The sequence below is a fragment of the Paramormyrops kingsleyae genome, chromosome 25, assembly GCF_048594095.1.
Source record: "Paramormyrops kingsleyae isolate MSU_618 chromosome 25, PKINGS_0.4, whole genome shotgun sequence".
Classification (NCBI taxonomy): Eukaryota; Metazoa; Chordata; class Actinopteri; order Osteoglossiformes; family Mormyridae; genus Paramormyrops; species Paramormyrops kingsleyae.
Window position 1 is genome coordinate 21416584 of NC_132821.1, and position 22725 is coordinate 21439308.

Consider the following 22725-nt stretch of genomic DNA (forward strand, 5'->3'; position numbering starts at 1 on the left):
GAGATATAAATGAGATGAGAAACCATTCAGCTGCAGCAATGAGAAGAGTATATACACCAGTGGTCAAAATCGGGGATTTGGAAATACGCTTTAAAAATTACTACATGAATTTTGGCGGTAATGTTTATAAACAAAGAATGTTACGAATATCATTAAATATGGTTACTACTGAAGCAACTGAAGCAAAATTCCTAATTCACCCAATTCTCTAAAAAGCGTTTACACAATTTTGGCCACTAGTGTGGCTGTAATTACGCATAACGTCAAGGTTTTTACTGAGGAGCACGACTGAATTAAGGTGTCTGGCTGTAACTAGTGTCAGAGGAATTTTCATTTAAACAAAAATATGAAGGAAATATGATGGCTTTCGTCATGTCAAACTTTAATCCGTGTTTAACTGCATGTCTCCTCCTCCATTGACTAGCACTTGTTAAATAAAGTGGGTGAAACCATGCAAAAACATGAATGTAAGCAATACTGCAACTGAAACCTTCCGGAACACCTCAATGTCACTGGAGCACGTGCACAGCATCTACTTGCTTATGCGCGCAGACAGGAACGGAGAAAAGAAAAAGTCAAAGGCAAACTTCATGGCTTGCATGGCTGTTCCCTGCCAGTCAGGCTCGATTTTGTACTGCTTTCCGGTAGGGACCAGCTGTGACTGGCAGTCCAGACAGTGAATGGATCGCATCTCAAATACGGGCAACTTGCTGCCCAGTCGGCCCTCGAGCACAGTGCTGAACTCCACCCTGCTCCCCAGAGCCATGTTAAGCAATGCTGGCTTGAACTCGTGACTGGCCCGGAGAAGGATGTCCTCACTGGGGTCATCCCTCTGGGCTGCCCTATGGTGCTCCTCTGGCAAAGCTATCGTGACTTCAAACTTGTAACTGTCAAAGCGCTTGACGTGGCATTCGTGCTTGGCCAGGGCCTTCAGGTGGCATAGTTCCTGCATCTCTGGCAGCTGCGCTCCCACGGCCGTGCCGTTCTGTCCGTCGCACCTGGGGTAGGGCTCTCCATACAGGCAACGCATCCAGTTACCGACAAAGACGGGCAGAAGGTTGATGACTGACTGGGCGCCGTTCTCCGTTTCTGCCACGCGCACGTGCCGGACCTGGCCAGTCCAGGTGACCCGATGCCCTTCCAGATGACTGCAAAGGATTTGTATGCGAGCAGCGCCGGTCTCCTGCCAAGCGCGTGGTCCGCACATGGCGCTGTACTGCTGCCACGTCAGCGTAGAGTTGTACACATTCATGCCCTTTGCACTGTACACGTATGCACAGGTAAAGAGTATAACCGCTGAGATCCACACTAGAATGAGCTTGACCATGCTTCTGTGTGACACTGAGCAGGCCACGTCCCGCAGGGAGAGACTGAAACGCGTCCAGAGCCGCAGAGTGACCGGTATCGCACACACGGCCATTGTTACCAACATCTTGGTCAGCTCTAGCTCCAGGAACCACTTGATCGCCTGAACCACAAGCATAGCAACCAGGCCCAGGGTAAGTGCAGGCAAAGCAAAGAGAAACAGGAAGTAGGCCACACAGGTGCGTATGAGGCCTACAGCTGTGGAGCTCTGCAGGAGCACCACAGAGAACTCACACCACATAAAGCAAACCATGTAGGGCACCAGGAAGCAGTAAGTTCCTCGGAATCCCCTCAGCTGAGCCATCCGAAAAAACAAGTAAAAAAGGTACATATAGAGGAGACAGGGTATGCTGAGCTTCAGGACCACAAAGTCACTGAGCGGCACCGTCACAAAGGTCCTCCCCAGGAGCCGGAGAGCGCCCATGCGCTCTGGAAGCAGCGTGGTCATAGCACACAAGGAGGATGCCACTTCAATGACCAGAGCCCGGCGCGTGTACAGCTCTGCCGATGGGCCGAGACTGAAATAGCTGGCTCCCGTGAAGAAGATGGCCACCGTGGCCAACTCAGAGCATGGGATCCAGGCTTTGTCAGCTACAGGGAAAGAGAAGATTACAAAAAAGACAGAGAGGATGAAATAGAGGTAGGGCTCCATGTTATTCCAACCAAAGTTGGTTTCGGCCTGCTCCACGTCCAGGCCAGGCTCGAAGCGTGTCAGTAAGGCAGTAAGTGTGCGGAAGTTCTCCCAGGCCTTGCTGTTTTGAAAAACTCGCAGAGTGCAGATCACCATAGAGATGAAGGACAGGTAGAAGATGAGCAGCGGGATGACGAAGGCAAAGAAATCGATGGTGAGGTTGCTGAGGATGAAGAAGAAGATGAGGGCATTGACGTGTTGTGTGGGGATGATGGTGCTGAGCCACTGGACCCCTGCACGTGATCCCCAGTCCACTAGGTGGTCTTTCATCTCAACCAGGTAGTGCAGCGGGAATTTCAGGATCTGTACCAGAAGATAGAGAGAGAAACAGACAGGAGATAGTAGGTGATTTACAGAGTGAAGCACATGGCTGCCCCAGCACTGGAAGGATAAGAGTTGTGCATTGGGTTACCATAAAGTGAGCCTGTACGTCCAACGCCCTGGATGTAGCGGTGGTGGTGCTGGGCTGGCCCAGTCCCCATCTGACCCCCAACATCTGCCTGCAGGTGGATTTGGGTGATGCCACTGCAGCTCGGCCTCTGGGTTCGTCCTTTTGAAACCCACTCTGTTAGGACTATGCTGCAGGGCATAGAAGCACTGCATGTACTACGCTTCGGACAGCCACGTGGTTTGAAGTTCTTCATGCGGCTTCCACTACTGCTCAAGCAGCTAATGCTGGTTGGTCCCAAAGGTCAGACAATTCAGCCAAATTGATGCTGTATAAAGCGGCTTCCTTGAAATGGCAACATTAGGCACCTATGATAGGAAAATTGGAGGGGGGATTTCCTGTTTACACTCAGCTCTTGGGACCTTTCCAAAACTGGGATGATCTGAATGTACACGAGCCTGGTTCTGAGAGGAACCAGGCTAAACACTGCGGGCTGGAAAGAACCCAAGTGACATGGGCTCATGAATCATTGAAAAGGTTCTGACCCTGATTGAAAAGGTGGACTGAGACCTTCCTGAGTATAGCTTCAGGCAAAGGCACTGTCAATCCCTCTGCCCTTCAGTCTAGGTCCTAGGACCTAGATATCAACAGTGGCATCTCTGGCCCAGAACACCTAGTGGGGCACAATAAACACTAACATGCAAAGTACTTGTTCAGTGAATCCTAATACAAATGCACCTCACCAATTAAATCGCAAGCCCACATTAACGTAACAGGCAGGAGTAAGTAAAAGCAGAGTCGGAGATATGAGTGGCATTATCGATAACAGCATTTGAGCTCACAGAACTGGTATACTACCCTGTTATACCACATCGAATTACAAATCCAGACTTATTAAGCAGTAAATGATCACTGTTATAACACATCCAAAGTAACATTTCAGAGCAGGCAAATCCATTGCTATACGGTCCTTAACTTACAGTCAAAACAACCGTGCAATAATGCAAAACAAACGCACATAGCAACTGATCCAGGGCCAGATTCGCCTGCATCTCCTTAAATCTGGGTGCCAGTGACATACGGTCAGGAGAGTCTGCACCAGAATCAGAGTTGTGTAAATGATTAAATTTGGTCTGTACACACTCTAAAGATCTGGCACGCATTCGCCTGACCATATACGTGTGATCAGTCACTGATGTGCTAAGAATCTGAGGGGCAGATGTTGAAGCAGAACTGATCAGCACTCAGTCTGTAAAAGCTGAGTTTGAGCCACATTTAACAAACAAGCTTTACTTGCACAATTACAGGTACATTGGAATGCTTCTCCTCACAGTACAGGGCCAGCTCTCCCACAGCTGGAGCTTGAACTGATAACCTTCTGATCACAGGCACAGAGACTTAGCCCACCGAGCCACAATCTACCCCCATTTAGAATCCAGATCAGAATTTAACTTTTGACTCTTGTGGAAATATGGGCCAGCTTTAGTAACATTCAATGCAAATCTGGCCCAGATATGGCCCTTATCCGTTTCAAATCCAGAAAGCAGATGCGGGTCCGTTATGCAAAAAGACACTGGGCCAGATTCGCTTTACAGATCTGTGGCAATTTCTGAACAACACTCGTCTTGGATCTGAGTCAGACTCATCTTGCTATGTGGGCAGTGATATCATTCTATTACCCTGCTAGTGGTGGCTAACATAACAGCTAGCAGTTGTTTGAAAACACCAATGACATCGTCTTGATGTACAATACTAGTCAAAAGTTTTTGCACACACTATTTTCTACATTTGCATATTACTCACTTAACATTTACTAAAAATTATACTCAATATTCTTTGCATACAAATACATTTATAGTATGTTCACCATTTGAGTACCTTCATTAGCAAGAAAATGTTATATTTTTGATTAATCAAAGTAACTTCCTCTAGCAGTTATAACAGCAGAGAAAATTTGAGTCATTCTTTCTCCAAGGGACATTAAATACTGCTCTGTTTCATGGGATAAAATGGTTAACTAGTGCATTTAAAGTTAAAGGACGGCCTAGAATTTGACTGCGCCATCACCACATAACCAGTTAATAGGATGTCAGACATGCACTGTTACATACTCTTTCCATGTTATAAAGAAAACTTGTTTTATTTGACTTATATTTTCATTTACAGTTGTTCACTCACCCTTCCAATGCTTAACAAGAATAAAAAATCTGCATTTTATGAAATAAATGGAAAAGTGGTAAAAACCTGTGGTGTGTAAAACCTTTTGACTGATAGTGTCAGATCAACTAGCGTTACAGGTTATTGGCTGCCATCAGCATGGGTCATCCTGATTGTGTCCCGCAGCTTATTATTGAAAGCGTATTGAACATGCACCTAGAGGTCTCAGCTGCTGGCTTGCTTAAACCAGCGCCGACGGGCCGCACCAAAGAAAAACCATTAGGTACAGTCCTGACTTTGATGCAACAGCTCTAGGAAGATATTTGGAATGCATGACAGTGTTACAATTGTCATATGTAATAAATGCACAAGATCATTAGTTAGTCGTGAAGAAAAACATATTGTTAGACTAAATTATTGATCATGTCGTGCACCGCTCAACAGCGACATCTGGTGGGCCCTGGCCACACTGACACCTGTTGTAGATACGCCACTGGATTTCAACGATCCATATGTGACTGGCGGGAAACAATCACCTCTCTCATTCAAAATTATTCTACTATTTTTCTGCTTGTAAAACTTGCAGACATGATGTACACTGATGTTTTCTGCAAGCTATCTTAGTCTAGGCAGTATCATAAACCCAAAATCAAAACAGCATAATTTCACACATGGGTCTCATGCATTACAGTGTTTTTCTTTTTTCTTTAACAAAAAAATACAATAATTTTTTGGAGGGTTAGGGTTAAGCTGAGCAGGCCCAAGTGATTGAACAGGTAGCAGGGGCTGATTTAAACTTGCTGTTTGATGCTACCAGTTTTCGTCCTTGTGTGTGAGTCGTAAATGCAGGACACCCAGCACACAGCTTCTCAACAAGACTAAGGTTCCCACTAATGCTTCTGGCATTCAGCAACAAAGTGCCCATCGAAACATAAGCTAGTAGGGCGGCATTATGGGTAAAAAAATAACTTCCCGTAGGACACAAATCACGCAAAGCAGCAGCCGGCAACCAGCTAAAACATGCAACGGCCAAGGAGACTCAGCTTCACCTCCTTATGCAGGGGCAAGACCTCCCCCCCCACCTTCCCACCAGCCTCGGCACTGCTCTCCGGCACGGACGCGGGGGTGATGCCTTGGGCAAAGTTTTTGGTGATTTCCACAAAGTCATCCAAACCCACATATTTACCAGCTGTGAAGGGAAACAGAGCGATTCCAGACGTTGCATGCTGACATTGGGGGGGGGGGGGGGGGCATGTATATCACGGCATCACAATGGGCACACATGCAATAGTGACATGAAAGGATGAAATAATGAAAGATTTCACCATTTACAATAAGACTTACGCTGTCTTGGGTGCAGTTTGACAACTAAACATCCATCCACACATACACTTTCAATAACTGATTGTCCTATATAGGGTCATGGGAGGTCTATCCCAGAGGCTACGGGTGCAAGGCAGGGAATAACTAACTTAACTAAATGAATAAATAACTGACCTATATGATACCCAATTCCCCCCTATTTCTGACGCTCCTTCAATTCTGAAATTTTGCTCTAACCCTAAACCTCAGCACACAACTGCACGCAAAGAGCATACTGCAGCAATGTCAATCTTATCAGCATGTGCACATACGAAGGCGTTTTCTTACACTTCCTGGAGACCATGCTCTCCAGCACCCTTCGCTGTGTTTGGACAGAGCTGCAGCCAGCTGCAACGGCCCCCCCTAGAACACACCAGGAAGGCAGGTTAGCAGTCGCCGATGGTTTAGCCTCCACTTAGCATGACGTGTCCGGTGCTCGTCCGCCTGTGTTACCTGTCTGAGCACTGACTTGGCTCACATTGTCCAGCAGCTCAGACAAGGCCACCTTCTTCTTCTTGTCAGGGTTCAGCTTCCAGTACATGAGCAGGGCTGCCTTTCTCACTGCCTGTTCAAACCTGGTCTCTGCTGATAGTTTCCTGACCTCAGCCTCATTCTCTGCAGTGATGCCTGAAACCAGCCGGCACAATGTCACCCTTTGGCCAGATAGATAGATAGATAGATAGATAGATAGATAGATGATAGATGATAGATGATAGATAGATAGATGATAGATAGATAGATAGATAGATGATAGATAGATAGATGATAGATAGATAGATAGATAGATAGATAGATAGATAGATAGATAGATAGATAGATAGATAGATAGATAGATAGATAGATAGATAGATAGATAGATCTTTATTACATACGAGTCAGCATAACATTTTAAGGAAAGTCAGCATGGTTCATACAAGCAAAACAATATTTTATTGATATACAAAAATATATATAGCTCTGGAAAAAGTTAAGAGACCACACTATCATTTTTCTAAATCTGTATTTAAATCCTGGTTTAATCCTGGTTCTGCTGGCAGAAGGCTACACTGAGACAAAGTCAGCAGTGCACAAGAACAAGGTGAAGCAGGAGACACTGGCGATAACTACAAACCAGCCTGGTAGAGGACAGAAGCAACTTTCTAATGCCATTGATGACCGTCAATTTATCCAGCAGCATCTCATAAACTGGAGAATGACCTTAAGTGACCTTCAAAAAAAATGGGAAACATTAAGTGATGTGAAGTGCACTGCTAGGACGGTTCATAACAGTCCCCTAAAAGCAGGACTGAAGTCCCATAAAGCAAGGAAGAAGCCCTTCATTAATGAGAAACAGGGAAGATACAGGCTGCAGTTTGCCAAAAAATGTATATTCTACACAGATGTGCATACCCCTAAACTGAGAAATGAGTGAAAATTATTTTTTTTCCCCAGAGTTGTATCTCTCATGTCAATGACAAAGACAGAAAAATATTGACTCCAATTGTATATGGAAGCTGGTGATAAACTATTCATTCCAGGCAATCCACTAACAGCAAGTCCAAAAACTTTCTATGATTCATCAAGTGCTCACAAATTAACTATTCTGTTTAAAGCACCTTCCGCAGCTACCTTTCCTCTGGGCCAAGCAGCTCTGCAAAATCTTGGTGGCATCTCTGCGGCCCTGTTTGGCGGCCTGGACCAGCCAGCCCACCGCCCTCTCGTTGTTCCTTGTGCTGTCCTCCTCTTCTGCTAACTTTAGGTAGTATCTTCCCAGCTAAGGGAACAGAAACGTTCACACATGAGACGTGTGTCATTCCATCACCAGGAAGCAACATCAGCTACAAATTCCCAGGTGATTCTGAAGAGGCACGTCTTCAAAGACAAATACAGGTTATATAGAAATTGAACGATCAAAAACAAACAGGACTGGAGGCTGTGCAGGACTATTTTAGCTCTTAAATGTGCTCTTTCCCTAAGTATCACTACATTGTTACAAAGAAGAAACAGGGTGCTTGATTTTACTTAAAGCATTCATGTATAATGCACTACAGATACCTTTATAATACAGTATAAAAGCATCCTTAATTTTTATAAAGATCCATAACAATGCATCATAAAGATATCTGTAGTGCATATAAAGCATTTATAATGCATAATAAACATGGCTATAGTGTGATTTGCCTTTTTATAAATAGTTATAGTTGTTATTCTTGCCAGTACTGCCACTTCACATTTTGTTTGCAATAAGAACCCAAATAAAATCAAATGGAGGCGAATGGGACAAAACAAAGTGAGAAGAAAGAATATGAGAATAAAAGCTACAAATGGCAGAAAAGAATACAGCACTGGCTGAGTCCTGGAAGCCGAGGACGGCACGCAGTGGGGTGCCCGTGGATTTTGGGGGTTATTTAGATGGTTAAAATACGCATCTTGTGTTTCCTTGTTGATTATGTGATTTTTGACTGACTTTAAATGACAATTTCTAAGTAAGATTTTTAAGTTGGGTGAATATTGAATGTTTTCCCAATGAGAAGTGATGAGAAGTCGACTGTCTCACTCCCACACATTTGAACAATCTGTAACCTTTCACAGTGTGAAGTAGAAACAAGTTTGCAACTTAACTGAGGGATTTTAGGTTGTTTACCATACCTCAGCAATGAGTGAGAACTGGGTGGACTGGAGTGAAATTATGAGTTGGACATGGTAACTGCGCTGAAGACTGGAATATGCTTGAGGGTTGGGTTTAGGGCGGGGCTTACACAAATCTGCGCCTCCGCATCTCCAGCCTTGGCCTTCGTCTGCAGCTCTTCATAGTCAAGCTCTGCCTCAAGCTCTGTGCCTGGAGAGCGAAAGATTGAAGAACATTCATATCCACAGAACTGATTGGCTCATGGTAGGGCTAGAAAATGGTGTATAGGTCAACGTTTTGTAATACAATCTCTGTGATGTGGAACCAGGGTTTAGCAAACTCTAAAGCTCCATGTGTAGGGATGAATTGTAACCGGTTCTGTTGACACCCTTAAAGGTTTTCACTTACTCGTGTTTGGCAGAGAGCTGCCACTAGAGGGCACAGATGACATGTCTTCTGGCATGTCAGTTACAATCACCTTCTCCTGTGTCAGCTGCTTGGCCAGAGCCTTGATGCCTCTGGAATAACCCCACAACAAACTAGATTTAGAAGGGGTGGGGGGTGGATCCTCGAAGCCTGACGGGGAGACTACAGATGGCAGAGAGACTGAAGGGGGGTCAGAGGGGGACGGGTTTGGTTTGGAGGGGTGATCGGAAGCCATGTCGATCTCATCTGGAAATAGGAAAGTGAAAAGATCAGATTCAGTTTCAGGTCTACGATCACTGGGCTTGCAGCATGTCTGCCAGTGCATAGTAAATGCAGCACAGGATAGCAGGAAAATAGCAGCAGTGTTCATACAGGAACATGTGTACTGTGGCAGAAGGAAACCTGGTCTGTGTTTCAAACAGTGTTTGTCTGCATGCAAAACTGATCAGAGACACTGCAAAACCTAGGAGGTGTTTTGACATGGTGCTTTAGAATATCTTATTTTTAAACATACTTCCTTATGCAAAGGCAGAGAAATAGCCATTACACCAATGTGTCTGCTTTACACAAAGGGTGGGTAAGGTTCTAGAAAGATTTTAGATGTATCATAAAGTTACAGTCCTTTGATTTTATTTAAAGAAATTGATCAAGACATATATGAAACATCCAAATGAAGAAAATGGTATGAAATCCTCTTATTTATTGTATACAAAAAGAGAGCATTTTTAAAAAGGCATAACCATTCAATAACACGACACAGCCATGCATTTGAGGAAAACAAAGCCAAAAAGACGTGGATTATTTGAGGAAAAAGTATATATAAACTTTTGTCACTTTAATATTTATGCTACAGACATTTAAAATTATTATATGACTCCACATAAGTTATGTTTGTAATAACTCTTAGTAGCATTTATTTAATTTTGATTTGTTTTGGTAGTTTTATGACCTGAGAAACTTATGGCTAAAAATAGTTCATATTCATAGAAACTTATTTTACCATTTTCCATTTATATGTTTATTTGGCATAAATGTTACTTACAGGTAAAATCTGAGCTGCCTTTCAGATCTGCAGTGAAGTTGTTTTCTTGATAAAGAAGTGAACGAAAACCTTCCCGTCATTGCATTTAAAATCGGACAGCTGGACATTCCTCAAATCTGAGCAGTGACACACTAAACCAGCAGCATTGGTAGTTATAAATAGGCAAACCACTGACCAATCCTTGAGTATGAAGCGTAAAGCCACAGTGTAATTAAATTCTTGCTGTCAATCTCTGTCCTGTTTTCTGGTAAAGACACATTTGTCTTGTTAATGTCTGTCCTATAATCCATACAAATAACATCTAATAAGAGAGGATGCCCATCCTTCCTTCCTCTTTGGATGATGGTTCATTCCTCCATCCCCTATACCCACTTACAGTATATAGTCAAGCCAAGCCTGCACCCACTTCCAGAAGGCACATGGGACAAACTCAGTAAGCAATTTGCTGACACCAATTCACCTAAAAGTCTTTGGACTGAAGCAAAAATCCATGCAAACACTGAGACAACATTCAATTGAGATACAGAAAGCTGGAGGAGTGAGGCTGCTTCACAACAAGTGAGTCACAGAGTCAGAAGTGCTGCTCTATGCTCTCCTGGTCCTAGAGAGTCACAGAATCTGTAGTGCTCCTCTACGCTCTCCTGGTCCTAGAGAGTCACAGAATCTGTAGTGCTCCTCTACGCTCTCCTGGTCCTAGAGAGTCACAGAATCTGTAGTGCTCCTCTACGCTCTCTTGGTCCTAGAAAGGCAACAGCACTGCTCTACACTGCCCTGGTCCTAGAAGTTTGCAGTGTCAGTAGTTCTACTCTACACTTTCATAGTCCTAGAGAATCACAGAGTCAGTAGCACTGCTCTATGCTACCCTGGTCCTGGACAGTCACAGAATGTGTAGCACTGTTCTACATTGGTTGTAAAAAAGAACATATATATATAAAAATAAATGGGCTGCTTATTTTGTTCAGTATCATCCATGCATGATTAAGTATTTTGGTCATTTAAACCATTTAACCTACGGTGGATATTGGTAAGCTGGGACATTTCTTGAAATTTTACTTTCTCTCTCACTTTCAAAATATAATCCAAATGATAAACAAGCCCCTCATCATCAAATTCGAGATAAAAAAAAGTCCTTGTGGGTGATTATCTTGCAAAATTACTTTATAACATATAGCTACTGTACCAAATCATTTGGCTTTTTATGAGATTCCAAGTCCAGTATCAGGGTTAAAAGTCATAAGAGAAGTAGGATCAGATACAGATATCAGATCCATAACACGGCCAAATAGTAAGCCTTGAATTAATCACCTCCTGTAGTTTTCAGGTAATTAATATAACTATAGCAACATTCTATACTATCAGGTTCATAAACACACCAAAGTTTCAAGTAATTCCAGGCTTAATGTAGCAGAAAACTTGCTGTGATAGGACAGGAACACAAAAGTGATAACCTACTGATCGAATACTGATTTTACTGATTTAAAGCCCTACCAAACCATTCAAAAACAACCCATGTATAGTATACAAAGAGTTATAATTATGGAGGTATAATTATTGATACATTGTTTTTCATGTAATGGCTACAACAGCCATACCGACACTTCTCAGCCTGTGTTTAACAGCCATATCGACACTTCTCAGCCTGTGTTTAACAGCCATACCGACACTTCTCAGCCTGTGTTTAACAGCCATACCGACACTTCTCAGCCTGTGTTTAACAGCCATACAGACACTTCTCAGCCTGTTTAACAGCCATACAGACACTTCTCAGCCTGTGTTTAACAGCCATACAGACACTTCTCAGCCTGTGTTTAACAGCCATACCGACACTTCTCAGCCTGTGTTTAACAGCCATACCGACACTTCTCAGCCTGTTTAACAGCCATATCGACACTTCTCAGCCTGTGTTTAACAGCCATACAGACACTTCTCAGCCTGTGTTTAACAGCCATATCGACACTTCTCAGCCTGTGTTTAACAGCCATACCGACACTTCTCAGCCTGTGTTTAACAGCCATACCGACATTTCTCAGCCTGTGTTTAACAGCCATACAGACACTTCTCAGCCTGTGTTTAACAGCCATACCGACACTTCTCAGCCTGTTTAACAGCCATATCGACACTTCTCAGCCTGTGTTTAACAGCCATACAGACACTTCTCAGCCTGTGTTTAACAGCCATACCGACACTTCTCAGCCTGTTTAACAGCCATATCGACACTTCTCAGCCTGTGTTTAACAGCCATACAGACACTTCTCAGCCTGTGTTTAACAGCCATACCGACACTTCTCAGCCTGTTTAACAGCCATACCGACACTTCTCAGCCTGTTTAACAGCCATATAGACACTTCTCAGCCTGTGTTTAACAGCCATACAGACACTTCTCAGCCTGTGTTTAACAGCCATACCGACACTTCTCAGCCTGTGTTTAACAGCCATACCGACACTTCTCAGCCTGTTTAACAGCCATACAGACACTTCTCAGCCTGTGTTTAACAGCCATACAGACACTTCTCAGCCTGTGTTTAACAGCCATATCGACACTTCTCAGCCTGTGTTTAACAGCCATACCGACACTTCTCAGCCTGTGTTTAACAGCCATACCGACACTTCTCAGCCTGTTTAACAGCCATATCGACACTTCTCAGCCTGTGTTTAACAGCCATATCGACACTTCTCATCCTGTGTTTAACAGCCATACCGACACTTCTCAGCCTGTTTAACAGCCATATCGACACTTCTCAGCCTGTGTTTAACAGCCATATCGACATTTCTCAGCCTGTGTTTAACAGCCATACAGACACTTCTCAGCCTGTGTTTAACAGCCATATCGACATTTCTCAGCCTGTGTTTAACAGCCATACAGACACTTCTCAGCCTGTGTTTAACAGCCATACAGAGACTTCTAGAACCAACAGATACCTGTACCTTAACAAAGTTCAAAAAAGTGCTTGCAGGATGTTAAGCATTGGCAAATATTTTTTTACAGTTAAATGAAGATAAAAGACACAATTCTATTTGCATCCTCGCGCTTCTACTTCACTGCTGTCACATAAGTTAGGCCCAATAGTATCTTATGCTAAACCATATGTCAAGAATTTGGAAGTGCTTTTTGATTCTGATCTGAGATTTGATAAGGAAATTAACTGTGCGGTCAGAGGAACATTTTACTAACTTCTTCTGGTTTCAAAAATTAAACCTGTTCTGCCTTTTAACAATCTAGAGAAAGTCATCCATGCTTTTATATCATCTCAACTCAATTACAGTAATTCCCTTTACTCGGGTTTGTTTAAGTCATCGTTATGTCATTGACAGTTAGCACAAAAGTAGCTGCTAGACTGCTGATTGGTACCAAAAGAACATATCACTCCAGTCCTAGCATTACTCTACTGGCTTCCAGTTAGCTTCAGGATACAGTTTAAAGTTTTATTGTTTGTATTCAAGGCCTTAAATGGTCTGGCGCCATCTTACGTATGCAAACCCCTTCACCGCAAATCGACCGCTCGAACGTTGAGGTCACCACATGATCTTCTCCTGCTTGCCTCCCGGTCTCACTTAAAATGTAATGGGGATTGTGCTTTTGCAGTTTATGGTCCACAGCTGGGGAATAGTCTACCACCTCATATTAGAGCCTCTCTGAATATCTCTTCTTTCAAATCCAGTCTTAAAACATCTTTCTATTCTAGGGCTTTTCAGACATTTTGATGTTTTACTGTTTATATCTGTTTGCAGCAGTTAGTCACGTCATTGAACGTTTCATTTTGTGTATGTACTATTTTAGCTGCTTTATTCATCTTTGTGCAGCACTTTGGTAAACAAAAGTGTTTTAAAAAATGTACTTTTTCTAGCCAATTTTGAGAATCAAGGCGTGTGTTTTTATACTGGTCTGTGGTTATAGTCACATGGAATCTGTTTGTTACTCCTGAATAACAGATTAAAATCATGAAGTGTGATAAAGACTTTCATCTTGTTCCAACACTGATCACAGTATATTGCAGCTCATTCTTGCTTTATTACCCCCAGATACTACACTGGACCCAACAGACCACTGAGATAGTAAATGCCTCGACTTGATAGATTTGTCAGGGATTCAATGGTACAACAAGGTGATTAACAGCATTGAGATGAAAGATTAACCTAAGAGGGGAGGGTCTGTGTGCCTTCAGTTTCTCATACAGCTACCAGCTTGGTGTTTCACATAAGGCTTTTATAGTCATGGTATCATGCGCCGGAACGAGAGCATAGAAGAGCAGGAACCCCAGGTTACTACCCCAGTCGGCTAACCAAACAAACATACTGTCATCAAAGTGAAACATACTTGCACAAAGTATTAAGGGGAGTGTACACTTATGCAACCAAAGCATTGAGGTATTTTATTTTGATTATATTTCACAGAAATTATTAATTTGTCTTTTACGCTATTTTATATAGTAACAACAAAAGTTTTGGTATGGGGTCTTGATTTCAGGTTTTACCTCAGATGGTGTTAGATGTTTCTCCCATAAATCACTGAGCCACTGATTAAGCAAGACATTAGTCACAATTGTATGATTTTGTAAAATCTTAAGATGTGGACAGTGTGAATTGGGACTTTGCCATCCTGTTCATTTGGCTTCCTCTGCCGGCCCCTGCAGGATGGGCTCCCCCTTTGAATCTGGTTCCTTCCTTCTAGGGAGTTTTTCCTTGCCACTGTCACCTCTGGCTTGCTCACTGGGGTCTTTGGGCAGGGATAATGTAAAGTGCTTTGAGACAATGTAATTTTGTGAAACAGGCCCCATGCAAAATAAAACTGATTGATAACTTGGTCTGTTTTAAATAAGGCATTAGATTCCAGTTATTTTCAATGTATCCAGGATAGCTACAAGTCAGACAAATGAATGTCACAGCTAAGTAGGTAAACGGCCAGCTTGCAGTGTTTGCACCATGGCGTTGCGTCCAGTCTTCCCTACTTGTGACCCACGTTCCTTAAGATAGGCTCCAAAACTCAGTGCAACCCTGTTTTGGATAAGGGCCCAGCATGAGAGTCAAAAGTCAATTTTGCAAACATAAGTTATGCTGAACCAAAGTATCATAAAACCACATTTGATAACTTCCCTATCTATTTGGAAGCAGTACAGCTACTCCTCAGAGGAGTCACAGGTTTCAGCCTTTCAACAGCTGTGGAAACAGCTACTGCAGTAATTGTATTATAACTGCATTATAACTGTTATAAATGAGTGCATTTGGCAGCTCCATGTTGGATAGTTCCTGGGTTAACCTCCGGGGGCTGCACTGGGCTGCCTGCCGTCCCAGCTTTGTCCTCTTCTGGGGGCCTTCTGCAGCAGATGCAGTTGCAGTGGGCCAGTACCACAGTAACCAGACGGTCCAGTGGCTGAAGTGAGTGCATCCAGTAGGGCAGGAAGTCCCATGTGCGCAGTACGCGGGGCAACCACCGGGGGCGCCGAGACTGCATGACATTGACGAGGGTAATAAAAAGCAATAGCACAATAAAAGGCACCCCAACACTGATCAGTGCCCACCAGCCGGCTAACGACAAGCCGAACACTACCAGTGGAAAGAAGACGAAGCAGAAAAAGATGTAGAGAACCGCAAACCAGCGGTACTTGGCAGTACAGTTTCCCAAGGCCTTGGCCAGCTGGACTGGAAAGCGCATACAAGGCAGGGTGTACCAGAGCATGATGCCGCTGACATTGAAGAAAAGGTGTACCAGGGCGATCTGGGCAGGGAGACAGCAGGCAAACACACACGAGGTAAGGGAACGCAGGGGCTAAGAGTCTGTCTTATCTTACAGGGGTGTGGCGTTTTCCAATCTAGAATTTTGTTGTTCAATTTTACTATTTGTTTACGTTCTGCATACTTTATTGACTGCTGCAAATGAGAAACTGAGAAATGAGGTCTTTCAAGAAATGCACAGCTCCGGAAAAAAATTAAGAGACCACTCTGTATTTTTTAAAAAAAATCTGCATTTTTAAATCCTGCCTTAATCATGGTTCTGCTGGCAGAAGGCTACACTGCGAGGCAGGCTACTTCGATGGTCCAAGTTTCTAAGACAGCAGGACACAAGAATAAGGTGAAGCAGGAGACACTGGGAACCACCAAAAACCAGCCAGGTAGAGGGCGGAAGTAACTTTCTAATGCCAGAGATGACTGTCAACTTATCCGGCAGTGATCATAAATTGGAGGATGACCTCAAGTGACCTTCAAAATGAATGAGAAACATTAAATGGTGTGAAGTGCACTGCTTGGGCAGTTCGTAACAGGCTCCTAGATGCTGGACTGAACTCCCATAAAGCAAGGAAGAATCAATCAAGGAAAAAAACAGGTTGGAGTTTGCAAAAAATACATTTTACACAGACATATTATCATTATTTGAGAAATGAGTGAAACTGAAAAATTCTGCGGTGGTTTCTTAATTTGTTTCCAGAGCTGTATACTCTTACGCTGCCCGTGATAACGTGCGACCTGAGAAGCTGCTACCTGAAGGGAGCTGCTGAGCGTGCCTGCGGGGCCAGCCAGGGCTGCCAGGATGGCAGTGGTGGTGGTTCCGATGTTGGCGCCCAGAGACAGAGGGTAAGCCCTTTCTATGCTGATCACACCAATACCTGCAGGGATCGGACCGTATGCGTCATAAAGCATCCTTGAGTGTGAGAAAAGCATTACATAAATAACTGTTATTGTTATTATTATTGAGACATTAAGACATAAACCAGCCAGTAAGACGTGAGCATCACTCACCAACCAGAGGTGTGATCGCAGAAGTAAACACAGAGCTGCTCTGGACGACAAAGGTCATTCCTGCCCCGACAACGATGGCTAGGTAGCCCGTCACCCAACTGAAGGGGAAGGGGAAATCTGAAGGGCAGTAGGCAGAAGGAAGAAGGTGACTTTAGGGAATTTTAGGGAAAATATCACATTCTCTGATGAACATGCAGCATTGGCTCACTGGCAATATAAACACAATTTAGCAATAATCAGGTCCAAACTGCGATGGTTCTGCATTCTTTTTTATGAATAAGTAATTCAATCCTACATGTAAACAATCTCTCATGCATAAATACAGTGAAAATTCTCTTATGTGGGCATCCACAGGCAATATTTTAGCACAATATGTCCTTCTGAATGACCCCAGGGAAGAACATGAACAGATACACACTCAATAACTGGCTCAAGATCAAACAGCGTGCCTACACCTGTTGATTATTCATTGACTGAGTCGTTGTGCTGATGACAGAGTACCTGCAGATGTGCAATTATGACTCCTGATTTGCTCACCTGTGTTAATAACCTTTCTGATAGCCAAAGCCACTTGGCCTTTCAGCACCGAGTTGAGAATCTTGACAATGAGAATGAGGCAGGTACAGAGAAGCAGCAGAGATAACGCCAGAAGAATGAGGCCCACTGCCAGGTCTGGCAGGTTGGCATTGGCAAACATATGAGCACCTGAAGCAGCCAAAAGCCAGGTTATTAGTTAATGATTTATATCAAAAGTATCACTCTAATGAAAATTTACTGCAGAGATTTGGCTCCTGATCATAGTACCCTTGCCGGGATCTTCTTCGTACAGCCTGTCCCAGCAAATGTCCAGGGTTTATCAACAGCAAATTAAGCACTTTCAAAGAGTCATTTAAAGGGCACGGTTCTGGAGAGATCTCCACTCACCAATAAACATGATTATGTAACTGCAAACTATAAACCAGAGATTCAAAACCAGAGCCCTAATTAATATTATATACATTACATTTCAGAGCATACATACACTTCTTGAGGTTGACCGTCTCCGAAACGTTCTTCAGGGTCCAAGTTAAGTTTCCGGTGACCCAGCAGAACTCAGGTGAGGTGCAGTTCTCTATGCTGAGCACAGTCACATTTTGCAAGGTCTGAAAATTAGAGGTGAAAACAAGAACATTTACAAAACCATAACAACAAAACTATGACACTGCATTGTACCACATGTGAAGATAAAGGTGACATATGTGAAATACAGAATTGTAAGCCTTGCGCTTCTCACCAAATGGAAGCAGTACAGTAAAGTTTTTCTTTTCTGAACTGTTATTGTGTTTATGGACTGTGGTGCTCTGTATAACCACGTAGGTATCTTTTACCTGACCAGTGTTCATTCATTCCCAATATCCTTTAAATGCTTTGCTACATTGTACTTATTATGGGAATCATATTTTTACCTATGCATTGTCATTGTGGTATGTTTATAGTATGTGTCATGTGACAGTAACATTGATCTTTACTGTCATTAGTGACTCTTCTGTTTACTGTATTGTGTGACAGTATACCATGTTTAACGTAGAGTGCTTATAATACAATCGGATCTTTTGTGCAGCAGATCTATTATGTGGGAAAGAACTATTTGGTTCCAAATTAGTTTGCTTGAATGCTGCGCCAGTCTCTGCTGCGTTTACACTACTTATTCAGATTGCTGTGCATAGTGTGTTCCTGTGATATATTACCGTGTTGGTCTCTGTTTCGCACCATATCTTGATAAGACTCCTGTTCCTGGCTGAAGAATCCCCAGTAGCAATGTCGTTTAAAACATCTTCATCCAACTAGGCACAAAAAAAATTAAATTTCATCTAATGTGGAGCAAATTTTTGGCTTTACATGTATTATGTCAGATTACTTATGTCTCTATGTACACATGGTAACCAAACATATTTTTGAAAGTCAAAGTCAATTAAGAATAATAAATATGACACCTTGCCTGGATATATATACACTGCCTCATTAACAGCTACCATTAATAAACTTGAAAAATAAAATAATTTAAGGAACACAGTCCCACAAAACACAGTGCCTGAAAAATCTCTCATCAGACATCAGAATACTTTTAAAGATGGAAAAATAGCTAAAAAAAAAAAAAACCTAATTTTCTTTGCCCAGAAAACTGAAGTATACTTATTGTTCAACACAGCAAAGTACAAGGCTAGGACACCAGTGGAATGGCTATTTAACAAGAGGGTAAGCAGAGGTGGCCCAGCAGTATCCGAACCCTAAGCCCTACACCCTAAGCCCTAACCCTAAGCCCTACACCCTAAGCCCTACACCCTAAGCCCCAATCGTATTATAAACCTGTGACATCACCAGGAGGAGAGACTCTCACCAATGTTTACCATGACCTTTGACAGCTAAAATGGCTTTGCAAATATTCCCCAATCAGAGCATTCATTCAAAGCAAAGGTGCTTCAGTTATCCTGGGCACATGCACATGTATCAAGCCTATATCTGCTTTTCATCATTTACATAGAAAATGATATATTCTTTTACGTTGCATGCCACAGTACATCTCCCCTGGATCTCAAGAGGATATGTATGGATTCTCCATCCCTGGATGCTACGTGTTGTAACGATACGTTGGCGCCGGTAACCTGGATGACGGCGTTGGTGAGCGGGTCGGTGATAACGCTGAGCAGCTGGGGGGCTTGCTCGCCACTCTGAATGTGCAGCGAGTTCACCAGGAGGCCGGTGAGCCTGTAGAGGTACCCGGAAGCCACCTCCAGAGGCAGCAGTACCAGCACTGACAGCCAGTTGAAGAAATCGTGCACAGTGGCTCCAGCAAAGGCCCTGCAGAGAAGCGTCATATTTGACGGCATTAAAAATGTTTCCAGGAAACCAAAGTTTTCCGGGTTTAAAAACGGCGTAGTGCGTATCCTCACCGGCGAAACACATCGCGGTCTCCTGCCTGTGTCAAGGCTACGATAGTGTTGGTGACAGAAGTGCCAATGTTGGTCCCCATGATGATAGGGACGGCACTCTGGACCTGTAACACTGTGACAAAGCAGAGCCATCCTTACCGCCATACTTATTTCATACGTTTGAATGAAATTAGGGTGTCTTAGAACAGAACCATCCTTAGCACCAGTTATGTATATATTTTCCCGGAGACACTAATCTGAATCATATACACGCATGCAAACCAATACATGTGACATCCGTGTCACCGTCGGTCCTGCATGCTAGTCTAACGGATACACTGCTGATAACGTTCTATACTCACAGCCAGAGGACACCATGCTGACGACGATGGAGGAGGACGTACTGGAGCTCTGTACCAAGAGCGTCACAAGAACCCCAATAACCAAGCCTGCCAGGGGGTTGGAGAGCACGGAGTTCTCCTGGAATATGTCCCCCGCAGCCTTACCTAAAAGGAACGTGAGCGATCCTTATTCACACCATTACCGGAACAACATACTCCGACATAATCACACTGTCAGTTATATATGTAAACTGGATGACAGTACTTCCATAATGAAACATCTAAAGGGATGAAAGAGAAGGTGATGAGGTGCGGGAGCCGTGGCACGAGCTCCCAACTCCCACTCAGAAAATCATTTGGACATACATTTGCGCGTCCGTGTAATTTTGCGGCTCATACCTCCAACGAGCTGGAAAGCAGAGCTGAGAATATCCAAGGAGCAGACAAACATGTAGAGGAAGCCAAGTAGCAGCACGAATTTCCCGCCAGAGACCATCAGCCTGGTAGCCTTTCCTTTTCTGTCTAGGTCTGCCTCAGACAAGAAACCAAGACTGCATCAGTGTGTCTGTTCTGCAGTTTTAGGCAATGCCGGCTCATATAAATCATCCAAGACAGACTTATCATATATTCAATGACAAGGAAAACGTAAACATTAATACAAGAGGACCTGAAGAACATTTTTGGGAAAACCATAAACATATTTAAGTATAATGTCTCTTCTATCAATTTAATGACTTATTTTCAAATAAGAAAAATATGACGACTTAAATTCTGTTTGGGTTATTTCATAAAAAAAAGCTTACATTTCTTAAAAATCGCCATAACCCCCCCCATTTGTTTTCTGTTCTTTATTCATTATTTATTGTCATTGTTGCTGCCTTAAAATGCTCTATCAGCAGCTAATGAGACTTTGGATTCCTTAAGTGCACTGGAAACACCATTGTCAGGAACGGCACCATAAACATTTTATTAAATGATCATGTCATTTTTTGGGATAAATACTCCATAAAATTGCAATAAATCGTGAAGCGTTTCACATGTAATAATTTAAGGGAACTTGTGATTTCTGTACCCAGCTAACTATTTGGTCAAAAAGGGGTGTTATAGCACACTTGTGTGTTATTCGAACGAAGGGACTTTCACGCTCACCTGACCACCGAATTCCATTGTCCTGAAGTTCAGGAACATTCCACGGATCTCCTTGGTCTTTGAGATCAGCTTCCAGCTCCTTCTCAATCAGCACCACGTCCGAGTGGCCCAGGACGACACTGGGGACATTAGGGGCCATCTTTGTGTCTGTAGGGATTGTAGGAGAAGGCAGAGCTTACATTCAAACACACTGAGAAGCACCTACACACATTTAGCCACAAACAAAACACACAAGCACAGAAATGTGCAAACAGAAACAATGATCAACACAAGTCGTACAAATCCTAACCGTACAATTATACATTCACACACAAACACAACAATACATACAAAGTATATGAGCAAAAACAACAAACACATACACAGCAGGGGAAATGGACTGCAGAGTAAGACCTACTTAAATAGGTTTATCGGGCACATTTTCTGCCAGCAGAAACAGAAAATACTATGTTGTCTCAGAATTCTTCAGGTTCTTACTGGAGCACAATCCTTACTTCTGCAATTATTTTAATGTGCAGATGACAATGATATATTTGAATATCAGAAATCAAATATTTGCCAGCACTGAGACAATCCAGACCCTGTGGTATATAGTCTTACCGTCACCAGCAGAAATCTGAGCCAATTCAGTACATTTCGTATTTAAAGAAGCAAAGTTACCAGCACGGACTTGGGATAACCCACTATCCTGAAAGCAGTACAGACCTGGCTGCCGTACAGAGTTCTCCTCTTTTTCTGACCTGTGCGAGAGGCTATGATGTTCAGCTGTACCTGTGGAATTACCTGCCCCTAGAACTATTTACTTACTGCTTTTATAGTGCTGCGGTAATGCGCACATGGAACTGTATCCCACACACCTGTGCTCAATATGCAGTCACAATAAGCTCATTTATGCTTCTCCAATAGAATTTCTGCTTGTTAATGGAAGACCACCCAATCACAATCATTCCTGGCTCTGTCTGTAAGACTGCCCAATCACAATCATTCCTGGCTCTGTCTGTAAAACAGCCCAATCACAATAAGTTCTCCTATACCCCTAACAGAACTCCTGCCTGAACATGAATCATACTGAAGGAAATATTGACATGACATACATCTATTACAAAATTTCAAAGTGATTATTTCATACAAAAAAAATATATATATTCTGCTGATATTCCCCCCACCAAAGTTATTTGATATTTGATAACATCACCCCCTGCTGGCTGAAAAAGATAATAGCAAAAGACACTTTACATTCATCAATTAAACAAATCTGCTCCAGATTCCTGGTTTTCAAGTTGTCCCCAGACACACCACAGCCTCCCAGATATCAAAGCACGAGTTTCACTGATTTTTTTGTTTTTACAAAAACTAAGCTTGCACTAGCCAATTACTTTGGAGTACGAAAATAAATCAAGGTTCTTTCAATTTAACCATTTCACTTCAAAGGGCATACTTCGTTTTATTTTCTAAAAATTACTAGTTGTATGTTTTTTTTTTTTCCCCACAATCATCTTAGTTCTCACTGTTATGGTGAGTCTTGATAAAATGTTTAATATAATAATATTTAAGA

The 22725-nt window shown here is 42.8% G+C and overlaps 2 protein-coding genes across 4 annotated transcripts; both read right to left on the bottom strand.

Moving 5' to 3' along the window:
• Window positions 1-361: 361 nt before the first annotated feature.
• wfs1a (Wolfram syndrome 1a (wolframin)) lies at window positions 362-10418 on the bottom strand. Of its 3 annotated transcripts, XM_023798346.2 has the most exons (9): window positions 10040-10416; window positions 8980-9243; window positions 8702-8781; window positions 7572-7716; window positions 6417-6590; window positions 6252-6326; window positions 5651-5790; window positions 2469-2606; window positions 362-2359 (listed from the first exon to the last, which is right to left on the bottom strand). In XM_023798346.2, exons 2-9 carry the CDS (start codon window positions 9230-9232, stop codon window positions 533-535), a joined length of 2832 nt encoding a protein of 943 aa, XP_023654114.2. In that variant the 5' UTR covers window positions 9233-9243; window positions 10040-10416; the 3' UTR covers window positions 362-532. The 3 variants fall into 3 exon arrangements, with proteins under 3 accessions (XP_023654114.2, XP_023654115.2, XP_023654116.2); XM_023798347.2 differs by lacking the exon at window positions 2469-2606 and having other exon boundaries at window positions 10040-10418; XM_023798348.2 differs by lacking the exons at window positions 8980-9243; window positions 10040-10416 and having other exon boundaries at window positions 7559-7716.
• A 3960-nt stretch (window positions 10419-14378) lies between these two features.
• LOC111836779 (sodium-dependent phosphate transport protein 2B-like) lies at window positions 14379-22623 on the bottom strand. The gene is made up of 12 exons (XM_023798337.2): window positions 21876-22623; window positions 21171-21317; window positions 20421-20549; window positions 20043-20186; window positions 19702-19813; window positions 19414-19609; window positions 18499-18594; window positions 17793-17913; window positions 17309-17476; window positions 16772-16888; window positions 16514-16638; window positions 14379-15752 (listed from the first exon to the last, which is right to left on the bottom strand). The coding sequence occupies exons 2-12, from the start codon at window positions 21307-21309 to the stop codon at window positions 15243-15245; spliced, it is 1857 nt and encodes a 618-aa protein (XP_023654105.1). The 5' UTR covers window positions 21310-21317; window positions 21876-22623; the 3' UTR covers window positions 14379-15242.
• Between the last annotated feature and the right edge of the window lie 102 nt (window positions 22624-22725).

Bases quoted from the DNA above. Each gene is read 5' to 3' on its own strand.
- wfs1a (XM_023798346.2), bottom strand. From the start codon at position 9,232: ATGGCTTCCGATCACCCCTCCAAACCAAACCCGTCCCCCTCTGACCCC. The intron at 7,717-8,701 runs GTAAGCCCCGCC...CTGTTCCCTTAG, and splicing joins ATGCGGAGGCGCAGATTTGT to CTGGGAAGATACTACCTAAA. The intron at 6,591-7,571 runs GTAGCTGCGGAA...GGCTGGTTTCAG, and splicing joins CTGCTTGGCCCAGAGGAAAG to GCATCACTGCAGAGAATGAG.
- LOC111836779 (XM_023798337.2), bottom strand. From the start codon at position 21,309: ATGGCCCCTAATGTCCCCAGTGTCGTCCTGGGCCACTCGGACGTGGTG. The intron at 20,550-21,170 runs GTGAGCGTGAAA...TGTCTGAGGCAG, and splicing joins CAATGGAATTCGGTGGTCAG to ACCTAGACAGAAAAGGAAAG. The intron at 15,753-16,513 runs GTAGCAGCTTCT...CTCCCTGCCCAG, and splicing joins CGCTCAGCAGCTCCCTTCAG to ATCGCCCTGGTACACCTTTT.